The 14,135-nt window shown below is 41.5% G+C and overlaps 1 protein-coding gene across 5 annotated transcripts in view; it reads left to right on the top strand.

Annotated features, from left to right (window-relative positions):
* slc38a4 (solute carrier family 38 member 4) overlaps nt 1-14,135 on the top strand; it is a 31,685-nt gene that overhangs the window by 13,441 nt on the left and 4,109 nt on the right. For all 5 annotated transcript variants that reach the window (XM_018684334.2, XM_051077586.1, XM_018684335.2 and 2 more), the window contains exons 2-14: nt 507-761; nt 1,216-1,312; nt 2,221-2,336; nt 3,383-3,456; nt 3,810-3,902; nt 4,154-4,235; nt 4,328-4,410; nt 5,073-5,131; nt 5,424-5,684; nt 6,647-6,726; nt 7,124-7,224; nt 7,931-8,055; nt 13,203-13,347. In XM_018684334.2, the coding sequence (XP_018539850.1) occupies nt 637-761; nt 1,216-1,312; nt 2,221-2,336; nt 3,383-3,456; nt 3,810-3,902; nt 4,154-4,235; nt 4,328-4,410; nt 5,073-5,131; nt 5,424-5,684; nt 6,647-6,726; nt 7,124-7,224; nt 7,931-8,055; nt 13,203-13,347 (1,441 nt within the window). In that variant the 5' untranslated portion in view covers nt 507-636. The remainder of the gene's footprint in view (nt 1-506; nt 762-1,215; nt 1,313-2,220; nt 2,337-3,382; nt 3,457-3,809; nt 3,903-4,153; nt 4,236-4,327; nt 4,411-5,072; nt 5,132-5,423; nt 5,685-6,646; nt 6,727-7,123; nt 7,225-7,930; nt 8,056-13,202; nt 13,348-14,135) is intronic.

The following is a 14,135-nucleotide window of genomic DNA, read 5'->3' as shown; positions in this document are numbered from 1 at the left end:
GTAATATCCTCCTAAAGATAGAAGACCCAAGTGACACATAATTTTATGTTTTGTTATATGTTGCATTTTACTAATAGTCATTATAAATAAAATATGTTGTCAGGCTGGTCTAAAATGGAAACAGTAATAAAGCAAACAGGACTTTAGCCCTGCTCGTGTTGGTGAAGCTGTATGAGGTGCCATAGTTGCATCATATTGCAGCGTTCCTCTTCAAGGTAACATAATAGTCTCTCAGTTCCAGAAATTAGATGGGCTGGTTTTCTGGGTAGAGGAGCCCACCCCACTCCAAAGTTGTTCTTCATCAAGGCCAAAAGTTCTGTCAATGAGGACAGACAATAAAGGCATCTGAAGGCTTGTAATCAGTTGCAAATTGGCATTCCTGCAGTGAACTTGTGTGTTAGTGAATTTTTAAGACCAACTCCAAAAGCAACTTTTGCTGATAATCTGAATTCTGAATCTTCTTAGTCACTGGCACTTTCCTCTGACAATGTTTCCTCTGTTTTTAGTTATTTTCTCATAGGTAACCGAGTCTAGCAGAGGCTGAGAAAAAAGGGAACACATCACTGCCTTGCGAACGTCTAACCCTGAAATCCTGAAAACTGAATTTCTCCGCCTTTCGTCTTGCTGCGTGCCACTATGCCAGGAGTCGTGGATCGTATGGAGCTGAGGAAAGTCTCCATGGAGGCTGATGACGACAGCACAGACAGCCTGGACGACCGCTACACTGAGCCCATTGACTCTGAGAAGGCCACCATCAGCAGGTCAGCAGCCATGATGTCGAGGTTTTTATTTCCTCCTCCAAATGAGTTGACACTAAAAGATAGCTTCACTATTAGACACATTAGAGCTTAGAGCTTAAAATTGGCCACAAGTTGGTGATGTGCAGCAGCTTGGTTTAATATTCATACGCTTGTAAATTAAAAGTCTCGAGACGCCCAGGCAGACGTCAACCGATCAAAACTGTTTGCTTGCCATCAGCTGACATCTTCTATTAAAAGTTAGCCGTTGAACGCAACGCAAAGACTACAGCTGAAGTGTGCAAAGATATTTACAATTAGTGTCACAAAATGGAATATACAAAGTGATATACAAGTTTTATATATATATATATATTATATATATATATATATATATATATATATATATATATAATGAACTGACTACTGTGTATGCATATTCTAATGATAATTTCCTCTTTTTTCTTGGCCTTTGCAGTCAATTTATGGATGATAATGACGACGCAGAAAGCCAGAAGTTCCTGTCAAATGGGATAATGAAGAAGAAGAAATACGAAGAATACCATGAAGAATATGTAAGAGGATTCACAAGTCAAAACACCAGTGTCTGTCAGTCCGAGTAAATGGTTTATCCTAATACACAAATCTCAGATTATAAAAGTCAGTTATCAGAAGAAGTACAAAACACAACTAAAAGCAGTGTTATTTAGAAGATAACTCCTGTATTGACTGCACTGACGAAAACAATTATTTTATATAATATCCCTGTTTTTGTCAGTGGAGTCTGGTAGCAATATAAAGCAATGTTTCTGGTTGAACAAAATGGATCTTACTCTTTGTCCATTGGATTAAATAGCAGCAGCTGTTTAGAGGTTCTAGGTACACAGTTTTTATAACAGTGGACTGATTCCAAAGATTTTTGTCCCCAATGAACATTTCCAAAAATAAGACCCAGATTAAAAAAATACCTATCCTTTATCCTTTGAAGCAGTTTATCCTCATTTCATTTTGAAAGCAGGTATTTAATGACAACAGAAATGGAGAAGATTGTGCAAGCCAAGGTATTGATTAATTCAAACATTTATGGTATTCAAACTTGGCAAGAAACTTCCTAGCGAGTTCAAGTAATGTTGACAGTTACAAGCTGACCCAGAAGCTCAGGAAGAATGAGTCCAGTAAATAAAATATGACTACTACTAGAAACATGCGTAACAATTGTTACTTAACAGTACAGCAGAACATGAGGGTGTTTTTGGCAGTAATTATAGTGTGTACATCTTGTGTGGTTTGAAGCACGCTGCCAAATGTTTGTTATAGGAAAACATTTAAGACAGTTGCCTTACTGAATCCAATTTGAAATGTGTTGTCAATCATCTGAGACTGATTTTATTTCAAAGATAGACTTAAATTGTTTTTCAGCAATAAGTGAACAGTTTGCCTCATACAGATTTCTCTTCCCTCATTTCTTTTTTTGTCTGAGCAGCACCCCGGCCATGCCTCCTTCGGGATGTCCGTCTTCAACCTGAGCAATGCCATCATGGGCAGCGGCATCCTGGGCCTGTCTTTCGCAATGGCGAACACTGGCATTGTTCTTTTTACGTGAGTAGTGAGGCGGCAGAACAAACACACAGCGTGCGCGTTGGGGGTGTGTGCAAAAAATGGCTTAACAAGACAGACAGGTAGTAACAAACAAAATACTTTGTTCACATTGAAGAGTAAATGCTGATATAATTTTACGCTTCTTAAAAACGTTCAATTTTGCGCAGATTATAATTTAAAAAATCATAGCTAGGTTTGATTTATTCTCCAGGGTTTTGATAATCACATTACCACCTGGAAAATAGAGCAGCACTGCCTTGCTGAAGTATTTGGACTCCTTTACCCCTGTGCCCTCAGTTCCTCTGTCATCTATCTCCCAGTTCAGTCTGTCCCGTGCACATGCATTATCAGCATTCATGGGTGACTTCCAACATCCGACACCCTGCTGTAACCCCCCCTCCCCTCCGGGCACCCCGTGAGCTGGCAATGTTACAGTTAAAACACAGAAGGTATCACTTCTCTGACCCCCAGTCTAAATGGAGCAGGGAAATATTTCTGTAGCTACTGCAGATGATAGAAGAAAGGGAATAATAATAAACTCCTGTCATCTTCTGCCAGTGGAGATAACATACATCTCTCCAGCAACAAAACCCTCTCCATCCTGTTCACACAATGACGCTAGGTGAAATTGTCGCAGGAAGCCGTAAAACTAATGCTCTTCCCCTGCACTTGACACACAGTACGCAATCTGAAGAATGCAGCAGATGACGTAGCATTGACATTACACTGTATTGGTCACACTAGAACCATGTTAAAGTCATGTTGAAAGCACACAGACAAGCTCCCAACACCCAAACAACTAAATGACAAACACACCTGGGCAGCCGCAGAACGTCACAGCTACCTTGAGGTTCTTTATTAGAAAGGAAAAAATAAATAAAACCACTGCCCACCTGCCAGGACTGAGATGAAGCACATCAAAGTTGTATATGGTCTTTCCCATAACCTAGATTAAAGACACCCAAGTTCATCCCATACACAAAGTTGCAGTGATGCATTGTGTATCATGAACTCAGAAGTGACCTTTGCTTCCCTTCTCTTTGTAGAGTCCTCCTCGTCGGCGTGGCCATCCTTTCCTTGTATTCCGTGCATCTTCTCCTCATGACAGCAAAAGAAGGAGGTTGGTATTTCACTATGACAGGGGGTCATAAGGAGATATTTCTTCATATTAAGGAGTCACAAACAAAACAAAAGGATGGGAACCACTGCTCTAAAACAGAATTGGCAAAACTATATTTCTGTACTGGTCATTCTGAGAAATATGGAAGAACAGAAGACAAACTGTCATCTGAAAACACCAGAAACTGTCATCAATTTGCACCTTAATGCTTCAAGTTTAATTTCATGTACTAACTAAGGTATTACAGGAAAGGGAGGGAAACATTGTCCTATTTAGTTATTCTTTGTTTTGTTTCTGTGACGCTTGAATTGTTTTCCATGGCTAATTCTCCATCAATCTCTCTGTTCTGGCAGGATCCCTCATCTATGAAAAGCTGGGGGAGAGAGCATTCGGATGGCCTGGGAAAATGGCAGCATTTGGATCAATTATCATGCAAAACATTGGAGGTAGATAGTAAATCAGTGTGTTCATCTATACAGATGAAAGTCTAATTAAAGGAAAAGGCTAAATAAATAAGAGGAGAAACACAATGAATGCAGTTTCAGAGAGGAGCATTGAAGCCATTTTTTTCCTTTTATTTGTCACCAACTTGTATTTCTGATTTTTAAAAGATGATGTATGGGCCTGTATTTTCTTTCTGTGGCTGAGAGTCAAGTCTCAGAGAATTTTCAGTATTTTCCTTGTCTTCCTCCTGTAGCCATGTCAAGCTACCTCTTTATTGTGAAGTATGAGCTGCCTGAAGTGATCCGAGCCTTCTTGGGTTTAGAAGAAAGCTCTGGGTGAGTGTGTTTTTGAAGATAAAGTACTCTCTTAGGTTTGTCCTTTATATAAAGCATCTCATTTGATATTGACCTGTGTGTTGTGTTGGCAGTGAATGGTACCTGAACGGAAACTACCTGGTGGTGTTTGTGTCGATCGGAATCATTCTGCCTTTGTCTCTCCTTAAAAATCTAGGTAAGGAAATTACAAAATGTGTATTGTTCATCATCAACTCCTGATGTTGACTTCCTACTGCCTGATGCCAAATTTCTTCGTGCTCCGGTGCTCTCACAGCTGTCCGTAATTAGCTCCACCAAACCAGAAGTAATGTAACACTACTCAAGCCCTTAGTCAGCGCTGGCAATCAGCAGTTACAGTAACATAACACTGCCATCAAGCCTGTAGTCAGCTCCGCCACTCAGATGTAATTTACGGAGGCAGATCCGCCTCAGCTGGCTCAGCTCCAAGAGGCTACACACAGAGCTGACTGACCAGATTATGTAATTAAGACAATCAGACAATAAATGAGCTTAAAGCTGTGTGGCTGAGCTAAAGTGAATAACTGTCAACAGCAGTGATGATTATAGTTTGTGTAGGTGCGAGATTTGGTCACTGGTCTATCCAGATCCTAAAGGCTTCCTTCACACCCCAGCTCAGCTCTGCTCATATTTCATTTTTGGATATGGGTCACAACCTAGAATGGGATGTGACCCATATTCTAAAATAGACAGCTGAATTGTCAGCTAAAATGATCACAGAAGTCCAGAATGAGAACAGCAAACTATAGCATAGCATATAAGCATAATGCTGTAGTATGTGGGTTTTTTTTTCACTCACTGGTGTTTTTTCCTCTTTAGGCTACCTGGGCTACACCAGTGGTTTTTCCCTGTCCTGCATGGTCTTCTTCCTGGGTGTGGTAAGTTCAACCTCTTGATAGCACGACAGGCAACAGGCATATATGTCTATACACACATATGCTAATACAATGCATTAAAGCTGCTATACCCAATATTTTTATGTAAAAACAGATCAGTTGACCATGAGTAATGTGAATGACGTTGTAGTGATGAATCCACAGGGAATTATCACCCAGCGCTCATTGGTTTGGTGTTGCAGCCCACAGCTTTAATGTTTTGGTTCACTCTCATTGCTCTTGTGAACCTCATCTGGGGCATGCTATAATGTAACTTGTTGTTATTTTTTTCCAGGTTATATACAAAAAGACCCAGCTGCCCTGCCCTCTTCCTTTCTTTTACCACCACTCGTCCAACCTCAGCATAAATGGCTCTGACATGACGGGGTTGTACATGCAACAGAACCACTCGGCGCAAATGGATTTCTCCCGAGCCGATGTTTCCCCGGCGGTCCTGGGAAGCCACGATGCTCACCACTCCACCGGTGTCCACTTCGAGCCTCACCCCGATGACGAGGAGATGTGCACACCCAAATACTTTGTCTTCAACTCACAGGTACAGGGGAGTTGGTGGTGGCCCACAGGTTAGCCTGCAGTGCTGGTTCAGAAACCACTGACTGGCTTTCAATCTCAGCTTCAAAAGTTCAGCATTATGTGTAAACAGAATTTTGTTAACTGCAGAAGGAGAGAGTTTTATAAAGGTGTGTCATTTACTCACAGGCACAAATGTTCCCAATGGTATTCAGTTTACCTCCCAGAAAACTGACAATAAGGACAGATCAAAGATAATGCAATTTCTAAGAGAACATAGATGCAATATTAATCCATGTGAATAGTTTATTTTGGTGTAAGACTGTTTGCTTACACTTAGGAATGCATTTTAACAACCCCCCCAGTCCAACAGAAACATTGTTTCACAAGTATTTGCAAAGACACGTTTGGTAAAGGTGGGGTTCTTTAGGGTGTGTTTTGGCCTTTGTGTGTTTAGGGATTTGTCTGGGCTTATATGATCATGAATCAGGATAAGACTATGACACAGTTTTATGTGAACACTGGGACACGGTACTATTTAGGTTTACTTGATTCAACAAGGTTTTGATCTCCACAATAGCTGAAGCAAGTGTTCACACACAGCATGAAAATATTGTTTTAAGTTTCAAGCATTACAAACTAGCTCTCCACTGTCACACTACTGTGATCAAAATGGGGGGAGGAGAAAAATTATTAGAAAGCGCAAGAAATGAATTGTTCCTGTCACCACATGCATGGCTGTTGTAAAACCAACAAGCTGGCAAGTTACAACAAGAACCAGCAGTGGTGGAGCTGAAACTGTGAGTGATGGTAAACGTAAATGTTGCAACATGTTTTCATGTCCAACTCTCTCCATATCCCTGGAGGCACAGCACTAATATATATTTCTTATCAACATCACATACTAACGTAGTATTATTTAGATTAATTGCAGCATGAGTGCATGTGTCTTAAATTCTTCTGTCCATTTTTACAATTTTTCCACAGACAGCGTACACTGTGCCAATCCTGGCCTTTGCCTTCGTCTGCCATCCTGAAGTCCTGCCTATCTACAGTGAGCTGAAAGAGTAAGTGCGCTTCTCCTCCTAAAACAAACTTTAAGGTTCAGTTCACCAGATGAAAACCGTTTTCTCACCACCAAGACAGGCAGATAGTCTTTTATGTGGCAGGGTTTGGAGATGAAAACCTGTGCCTAAAATGACACTGTGTCAGTATAATAAGAGTCACGTTCAGAACAATCCAACTGAGAGGGCTCACTGAAAAAAATGAAATGCATTTAAATACATTGTTTTCAGAAAAATCATATTCTGAGCTTGAGAAGTATTTCAACCTGTATATATGTATCCAGATTATCCAGTTTACTGCAAATCCTGAGTGCAACCCCATACCTACTAAAAGTGATGAGACCTCTCTAAAGGTGATTGTGTATGTGTGTGTGTGTGTGTGTGTGTGTTATTACTTCAGTCGCAGCAGGAAAAAGATGCAGAACGTTTCCAACCTGTCCATCTTGGCTATGCTCATCATGTACATGCTGTCGGCGCTGTTCGGCTACCTCACGTTTTATGGTAAGAGCGATGACACACACGAGCAGTATTAGTCAAGTCCAGTCATAGAGTCATACAAAAACAATGGCTAAAATGTAGTGAGCTTCACTTGCTGTGTTGAGATACAAACAGACAGATAACTCACATCAGTCTCTAATTCTAGACAGAAAGATTTTAGTATTTTAGTTGTTTAGTATATATGACATTAATGTCTCTGTGCATATGTAGCATTTGTGTCTGGTGGAGGGAGAGCTAGTTTTGACTACACTATGTACTGTTAAGGTAGTTTAGTCCAATGGTTGAACCCCTTCAAAGGCTCAAAAGATAAATCTGAGGGTTTTAATATTTAACAATGCATTGTTTTTCATAATCTTATGCTATTTTTTGGTGAAATCTTTAAATTATTGGGTTTAAAATTGACTTTGTGTTTGTTAACATGGCACAGGCATAATAATGGTTAACTTTCCCTAGTACCCATGGAAAAGTGTGCAATAGAAAACCACCCAAGACAAGGAGCTGTTATGATGCAGTGATCAACACTGGTATAAACAATGTCATTAACACGGGGCTAAATGCCAGATGAATATAGCCCAATATTTCTCTCTCCAATGTGGTGGAGTGGAACGAAAATAACAAAGACTCAAATCATTGCTTAAGTACGTCAACATTTTGTACTTAAGCACAGTACTTGAGTTAATGTTCTCATTTTGTTTCTCCTCCAACACAGATAATGTGGAAGCAGAGTTGCTCCACACCTTCACCAAGGTTTACAAGTTCGACACCATGTTGCTGCTGGTTCGCTTGGCTGTTCTCACTGCAGTCACTCTGACTGTCCCCATCGTGCTGTTCCCTGTAAGTACATCGCACATAAACACACAGTCTGTCTCTGCCGTCTGTTAAAATGTTTCTTTGAAGCACGAAGATATTTCCTTATAGCAAAGCATCATGGGTAGGGCTCATTACTAGTGATTTTATACTAATGTTGGATTCTATTTTCAGTCCTGTCAGCATTATTAAATAGAGCCTTGTTTAAGCAGTGATATAATTTGATTGACGTCAGAGCGCACAAACACGTTCTTCAGATACACACAAACATACACCACCCTTGTAATTTAAAATATCACGCCGCTGCCTTCCACCCCACGTCAACCAGCTACTTGTAAAACTGTTTCCATTCACTGAGTCAAACATTGCTGCCACTGCATGTCATTCTGTATACAGAGCGTGTTTTGTGTTTGGTGCAGAGTCAGTCTTTTTTTGTCATTTTCTGGATTCAGCTGTTTTTTTCCTGGCAGTTTGGTGAAAAAGAACACACTGTTCAGTTTGGCACTTTCCCCTGTGTCGTCATCTCAAATCCCAAAACACACAGGCTGAGGTCGTAAACGGCCACACCTCTTAATTACACCAACACACACACATAGATACAATTCAGTTTTAGGTCTCAACAGCGAAGCCCGTCTTAGCTTTTTGTGTCTGTTTCCCTGTTTTCTCTCAAGACGGGGCAAAGGTCTTTCTGTGTGCGATGTCCAGTTACCAAAACTTGTCGTCTCAGTCACATTCATTCACACATACATACACACACTCTTCTCACTTCCCTCCCCATATATGGTCACGGGCTAATTTTAGCGTGGCCCTTATCTGACATGAGGAGAACAAAAATGGCTGCCGGCCAGAGGAAGTTTCCTGCCCCCCTTTTAGCTTCCATGTACAAACACACTCACACACAAACTTGTTTTAATGTGAGGACAAGCAGCTACTTATTCTTGAGTCGTGTCTGAATTGGTTGTAGTTACAGGAGGCAGCCACAAGGGGGCAGCAGCTTTATTGCTCTTCAGTCACAGGAAAGTGCTGACAGAGAATGATGCAGCAATGACTGCGTGATATGGTAACACAGCTAGATTCAGCATACACACACACACACACACACACACACACACACACACATTTATACAGAGTTACAGAATGTAAACTTGTACACTTCTCTGTGTACTCTTATATATCCACTGTCTCACACTCTGATATCACCAAATTTTGTTCCATTTTAGCCATTTAGCTGATGCTTGCATTCTCACACATGCTCCTGTTCTTCGTAGCACACACACACACACACACACACACACACACACCCTCCTTTAGCAGACACTGCTGTTTTTTCTGTCGCAGGGAATGTGAGAGAGGATCCCCCCTCTCTCTGCAGTGGAAGTTTACAGGCTCAGCGAGGACAGTGGAAAAACCCTCACCCTGACCACTACCTTCAGAGAGATAGAGGGGTGGAGCCACTGAGACAGTGGTGTGGGGGTTGGGGAGGAGGGGGGGAGTGAGATGGTAGGAGAGGGAGACAGAAACACAGACCTCTGTCAGCGGCACGCAGTTCTCTGAATGTGTTGGGATTATAGATAATGTGTAGAGATCTGCATCTGGATCTGCATTAAAGATAGTGAGAAGAATCTAACGACTGGCTGATGGTGGTCATGGGAGAATACCAGGAATACTGGGATGACTGTATGACTCCACTGAGTTATGACTCTTTCATTTTAATACCAAAATTAAAATAGTCTGGTGGCAACCACATTTACAGCAGTTTGCCAAAACCAAAAGTGAGTCTTCAGATTATCCAATCAAAATGACAAACTCGGACATGCTGGTGATTTGTGATTATGTCTGGTCTGGTTAACTACAAACATGCAGTTATATTCCCAGACCGCTTCTCCACCACTGTAATCATCATGCAAAACTTTGAGGGATGAAATGTAATATTTCATCAGACTGCAACTCAAGCTTTTGACTTTGAACGACACCCATAATAAATGTATTTTAAATGTAACTGATACAGAGAAGGAGTGAGAGTGAGAGGGAGCGGAGGACTCGGATAACGAAGGAGCTAAAAATTTGATAAGGACGGAATACAAGCCTGAAATGTGACGTAGCGTAACAAGCTGTGGTGAAGTGTAGCTCAGTGAAAAGAGCAAGACAGTCAGGCTTAGGGGTTCAGATTCTATGGCAGCCAAATGCAACACAAACATGTGTGCTCAGGTTGTCTTAAAAACTGGTTTTGGCCTGTGTATACCTGCACCAATATCCTTAAAAAGGCATGAGTCATAGCCTGCTTTGCAAGGCAAGCATGGTGATAAGCACTTCTATGTGAATGAAATGACTGACTTAGCTGATGCTCTCTATGAGTTGGAAGAGTTTTTCTAGTTAGAAAATGTGCAGAGCTGGGAATGTTTAATTAACTGACCATCGCTATTCTTGCAGTAAATTAAACGGTGCTGCTGCAACTTGGTCAAAAGATTGACGATTGGATACATGTTGGGCATCAGATCAAAAGAACTACTTAGTCGCACTGTTGCTCTGCCAAGTCTCCATCTGACATTTGAGAATCTTGCCTTGAATCCCCCTGACCTTTATTTTGCAGGAAAATGCTGCCGACCTTCAGCTAGAGATTAACGTTAGCTTTGTCTGCGACTGTCCTTGGCTCCAGTGGGGAAGTGCTATATGAGAGAAGAGAAAATATGTGTGTGGGAGTGTGCATCTGGACACACGTGTTTAGGTGTGAAAGTGTGTGTGTGTGTGTGTGTGTGTGTGTGTGTGTGTGTGTGTATGTGTGTGTGTGTGCAGTCACGTGAAGGATAGATGTTAACAGAGGCCAGATCACACAGAGCTTTGGGCTGGATCCACTATATAATGAAAGGGCTTTATGTGGAGTCAAACATGCCCCAGTTCTCAGGCTCCGGCTGGAGGTTGAAACCATGGGAGAGGGCTGCAAATGAGCTGATTAACAGCGTCAGCATCACCTTTATGTGTTGCCATCATGTAGTAAAATTTCAGACCTTTCTTTGTGTAGAGTTAGCCTTAGTAGCCTGCTTGTCTCTAAAGTCTCTTATGTTACCAGTTGTTTGTTTCTTTATATAAAAATCAGCCCGTTTTGTCATAAAAAGACAGAATCACCTGCTTTTGCTTTGCAACTGAATATATGACTATCCAGGAAGGAGGAATATTTGCAGTGAGCCGATGTCTCTAAACATTTTCTGTGCAGTCAGAGGTCATTTTCATTTGTCTGCAACTTTATTTCTCTGAATGAAGTGTTTATTAGCTGTAATTAATGGTTTAATGGTTGAGAAAACACTTTAATGATCTCTGAAGTGGCATCACAGTTTCTGTTTTATTACCATTAGAAAAAGTACAACATTTTAGCCAAAATCAGGAACAGAGTTTACTGCAGAGTGTTTGTTTTGGTTGTAGTAAAGCACAGTTGGTTCAACTTTTTTTGTCAGTAAGGCTGTCTAGTTTCAAGTAATGGTTCAGTGCTCATGTAGTCAAAAACACTTTGATGTAGCTTTCCTGCTGATATTTTTACTTGAAGAGGGACTTTTACCCTGCTGCATGTGGTTTCAGTTCACACTAAGCATCTGTGCAAATTAAAACACAAGGCTATAAACAGGAAAAAAGGTAACAGGTGACAGGTTCCAGAGGGCATGTGTCTGCCACTTTGTGACTAGTTTTGAATACATTTGCACTTTTATATGTGCACAATGACATGGTTTGTTTTTATCTGTTTCTGGCTTGGTCAAGTTTTGCAGGACTAGTTTATGTAACAGAGATCGTAGTCTGTTTTTTGCTAACTGGTTGATCCCAGATTTGGCTGCCTACAACTGGTCCATACACACACTCTGTTTGTGAGTGTATATTAAAAAGTGTGCAAATATCACATAGTGAACTCCAAAGGCTTTGAGCCAGGTCACAGCCAGGTGCTGAATAGTTTGGAACCTTGGAGAGAAATGCTGCATCCAGGCTCTAGTTTTGGGTTTAATTATGCAACAGCTGGTGGGGGCATGCTCGTAGAATTTCAGGAGAGATGCACTTAAATTATTGTCATTATTATCCCTCACATGAAATGAGTTTTGGCCTAAGTGGTGACACTTTTTTGGCAGTGGACATTAAAGGGCAGGCATCATCCCGGTGCCTCCTGACAGTCATGATGGAGGTCACTTGGTTCAATCTGACAGCGAACAAAATCCAGTTAATGTGATTTTTTTTCTTCCAATGTGCCATGCTAACTAATCTTACTGAAGTCAGACTTGAAAGGATACAAAGGGCATGTGGTGTTCTGCCAGCAGAGGCTCTTAAAAAGGAACAGATTGAGCATGCATCCTTTTCAAGTAAACTACATAAAGAAGTTACCTCCTCTGAAACTCTTCTTGCATCTTGTATATCATTCTCCACATACTGTTTACATTGCTAGCCATAGCTCTAATTAAATGTGTTATCATGATGATTGGTGACCCTCATCTGCCCTAATGTCATCTTAGTAAGTTAAAAGAGGAAGGAAGACGGGCTTGCAGGAGAAAAAAAAAGTCCGCTTCAAGTGACAATAGCGGCTTCAAGTAAAGACACACCTCCCCCCCTGGAGGCCACACTCCTCTCACTACCGGCTGATGCAATCCTATGCTTCCATTGCGCTGCGGGAAATAATCCCCTGCCTTTTTGAATGGGTGCCGTAAGCACCGCCCCCTTGTTACCTTTCCCCCTGTGGCCTGCGAGCCACCGGTGCCTCAGGTTTCACCTGACACCCGCAACCTTTCACCTACTGGAGGCTTGAACAGGCTGTCTGTGGATCAGCAGCACCAGGCGTCTTAGCTGGGATCTCCTGGTTCTCTCTGTTTTCCCTCTCTCTCTCTCTCTCTCACACACACACACACACACACTAGACTCATAGAACTTGACACACTTCAGTCAGTCGCCAAGTGTGGGAATCAGCCCTAAGACAGAGGCCGGCAGACACGCAGGCCCGGACCCCGTTGTTGTTGTTGTTAATGATTTGTTTCTTTGACAGAGACAGCATGTACACAAAACAGTGCCACGAGCAACTAAAAATGCAGTGACTGTTACATAATTCTCCATTCTCTCTCAGATTACTGTACAGTGACCTTTATACAACTTTATTAATAAACTGATTTGTCTGATCAAGCTAAAAGACTTATACTTGGTGTTTTCCCCAGATCCGCTCCTCCATCACCACGTTGTTATTCAGCGGTCGAGAGTTCAGCTGGACTCGCCACATGCTGATCGCCGCTGCAATTCTGGCCTTCAACAACATGCTGGTGATCTTCGTTCCTACCATCAGAGACATCTTCGGCTTCATCGGTGAGTTCCGGTTTTGAATACTTTGACAAATAGAGGTGACATGGAAAATAATTCACATGAAATTTGAAAATGTTACTATGTGATAAGGAATATTTGGTTCAGAGAGAGTAAAAATGCAGAACATGGAAAACCCACATAAACCATGTGGAGAAATATGAGTTAATAAAATCAGTTAGAGAGGCAGGCAAGGCCTGATTAGCACCTTCAGTTCAGGGGTCGTTTTATTAAGTAAAGACGTTGGAAGTACAGAAGCTTAAAGTGTCGGGTTGTGTCAGCTGTGCGGTCGCGTGAGCTGTTTGTGACCACAGGATCTGAACACCCACCTCGATGCCAACACACACACACAAAGAAAGCACTAATATTTAAAGAGGTCTCCTTACTGTTCAGCTGCAGTTTGTTTGCACAAACTACACCACAGATATCAAAAAGAGAAGTTGATAACAGCTTATCCTCTTAACATGTTCACACCAGGTAAAATAAGGACCCAGAGGAGGAAATTAGTCATTTTGGCTATTTATTCATTTTGGCATCATACGTACATACTTACCACTGACTAATATTTCAAAACGCAGCTGTTTATACTCTGTGGGTGAGAGTATGATGTCACACACTGTCCTTGCTCAGAGGAAGTGTAGGAAATGGGGCTGGGCGACATGGCTAAAAAGACGGCTGCAAAATAATTACTTCTTTCAAGTTTAAAGGCTGATTTTTGCTCCTGAGTGACTGAAGAAACCAGACATTTAACCGTGGTTTAAAACTATTCTTTATGGACAGAACATAAAAAACAC

Source organism: Lates calcarifer, linkage group LG18 (assembly GCF_001640805.2).
Source record: "Lates calcarifer isolate ASB-BC8 linkage group LG18, TLL_Latcal_v3, whole genome shotgun sequence".
NCBI lineage: Eukaryota > Metazoa > Chordata > Actinopteri > Centropomidae > Lates > Lates calcarifer.
Note: the sequence above shows the minus strand (reverse complement) of the source record. Positions and strands in the feature narration are given on the sequence as shown.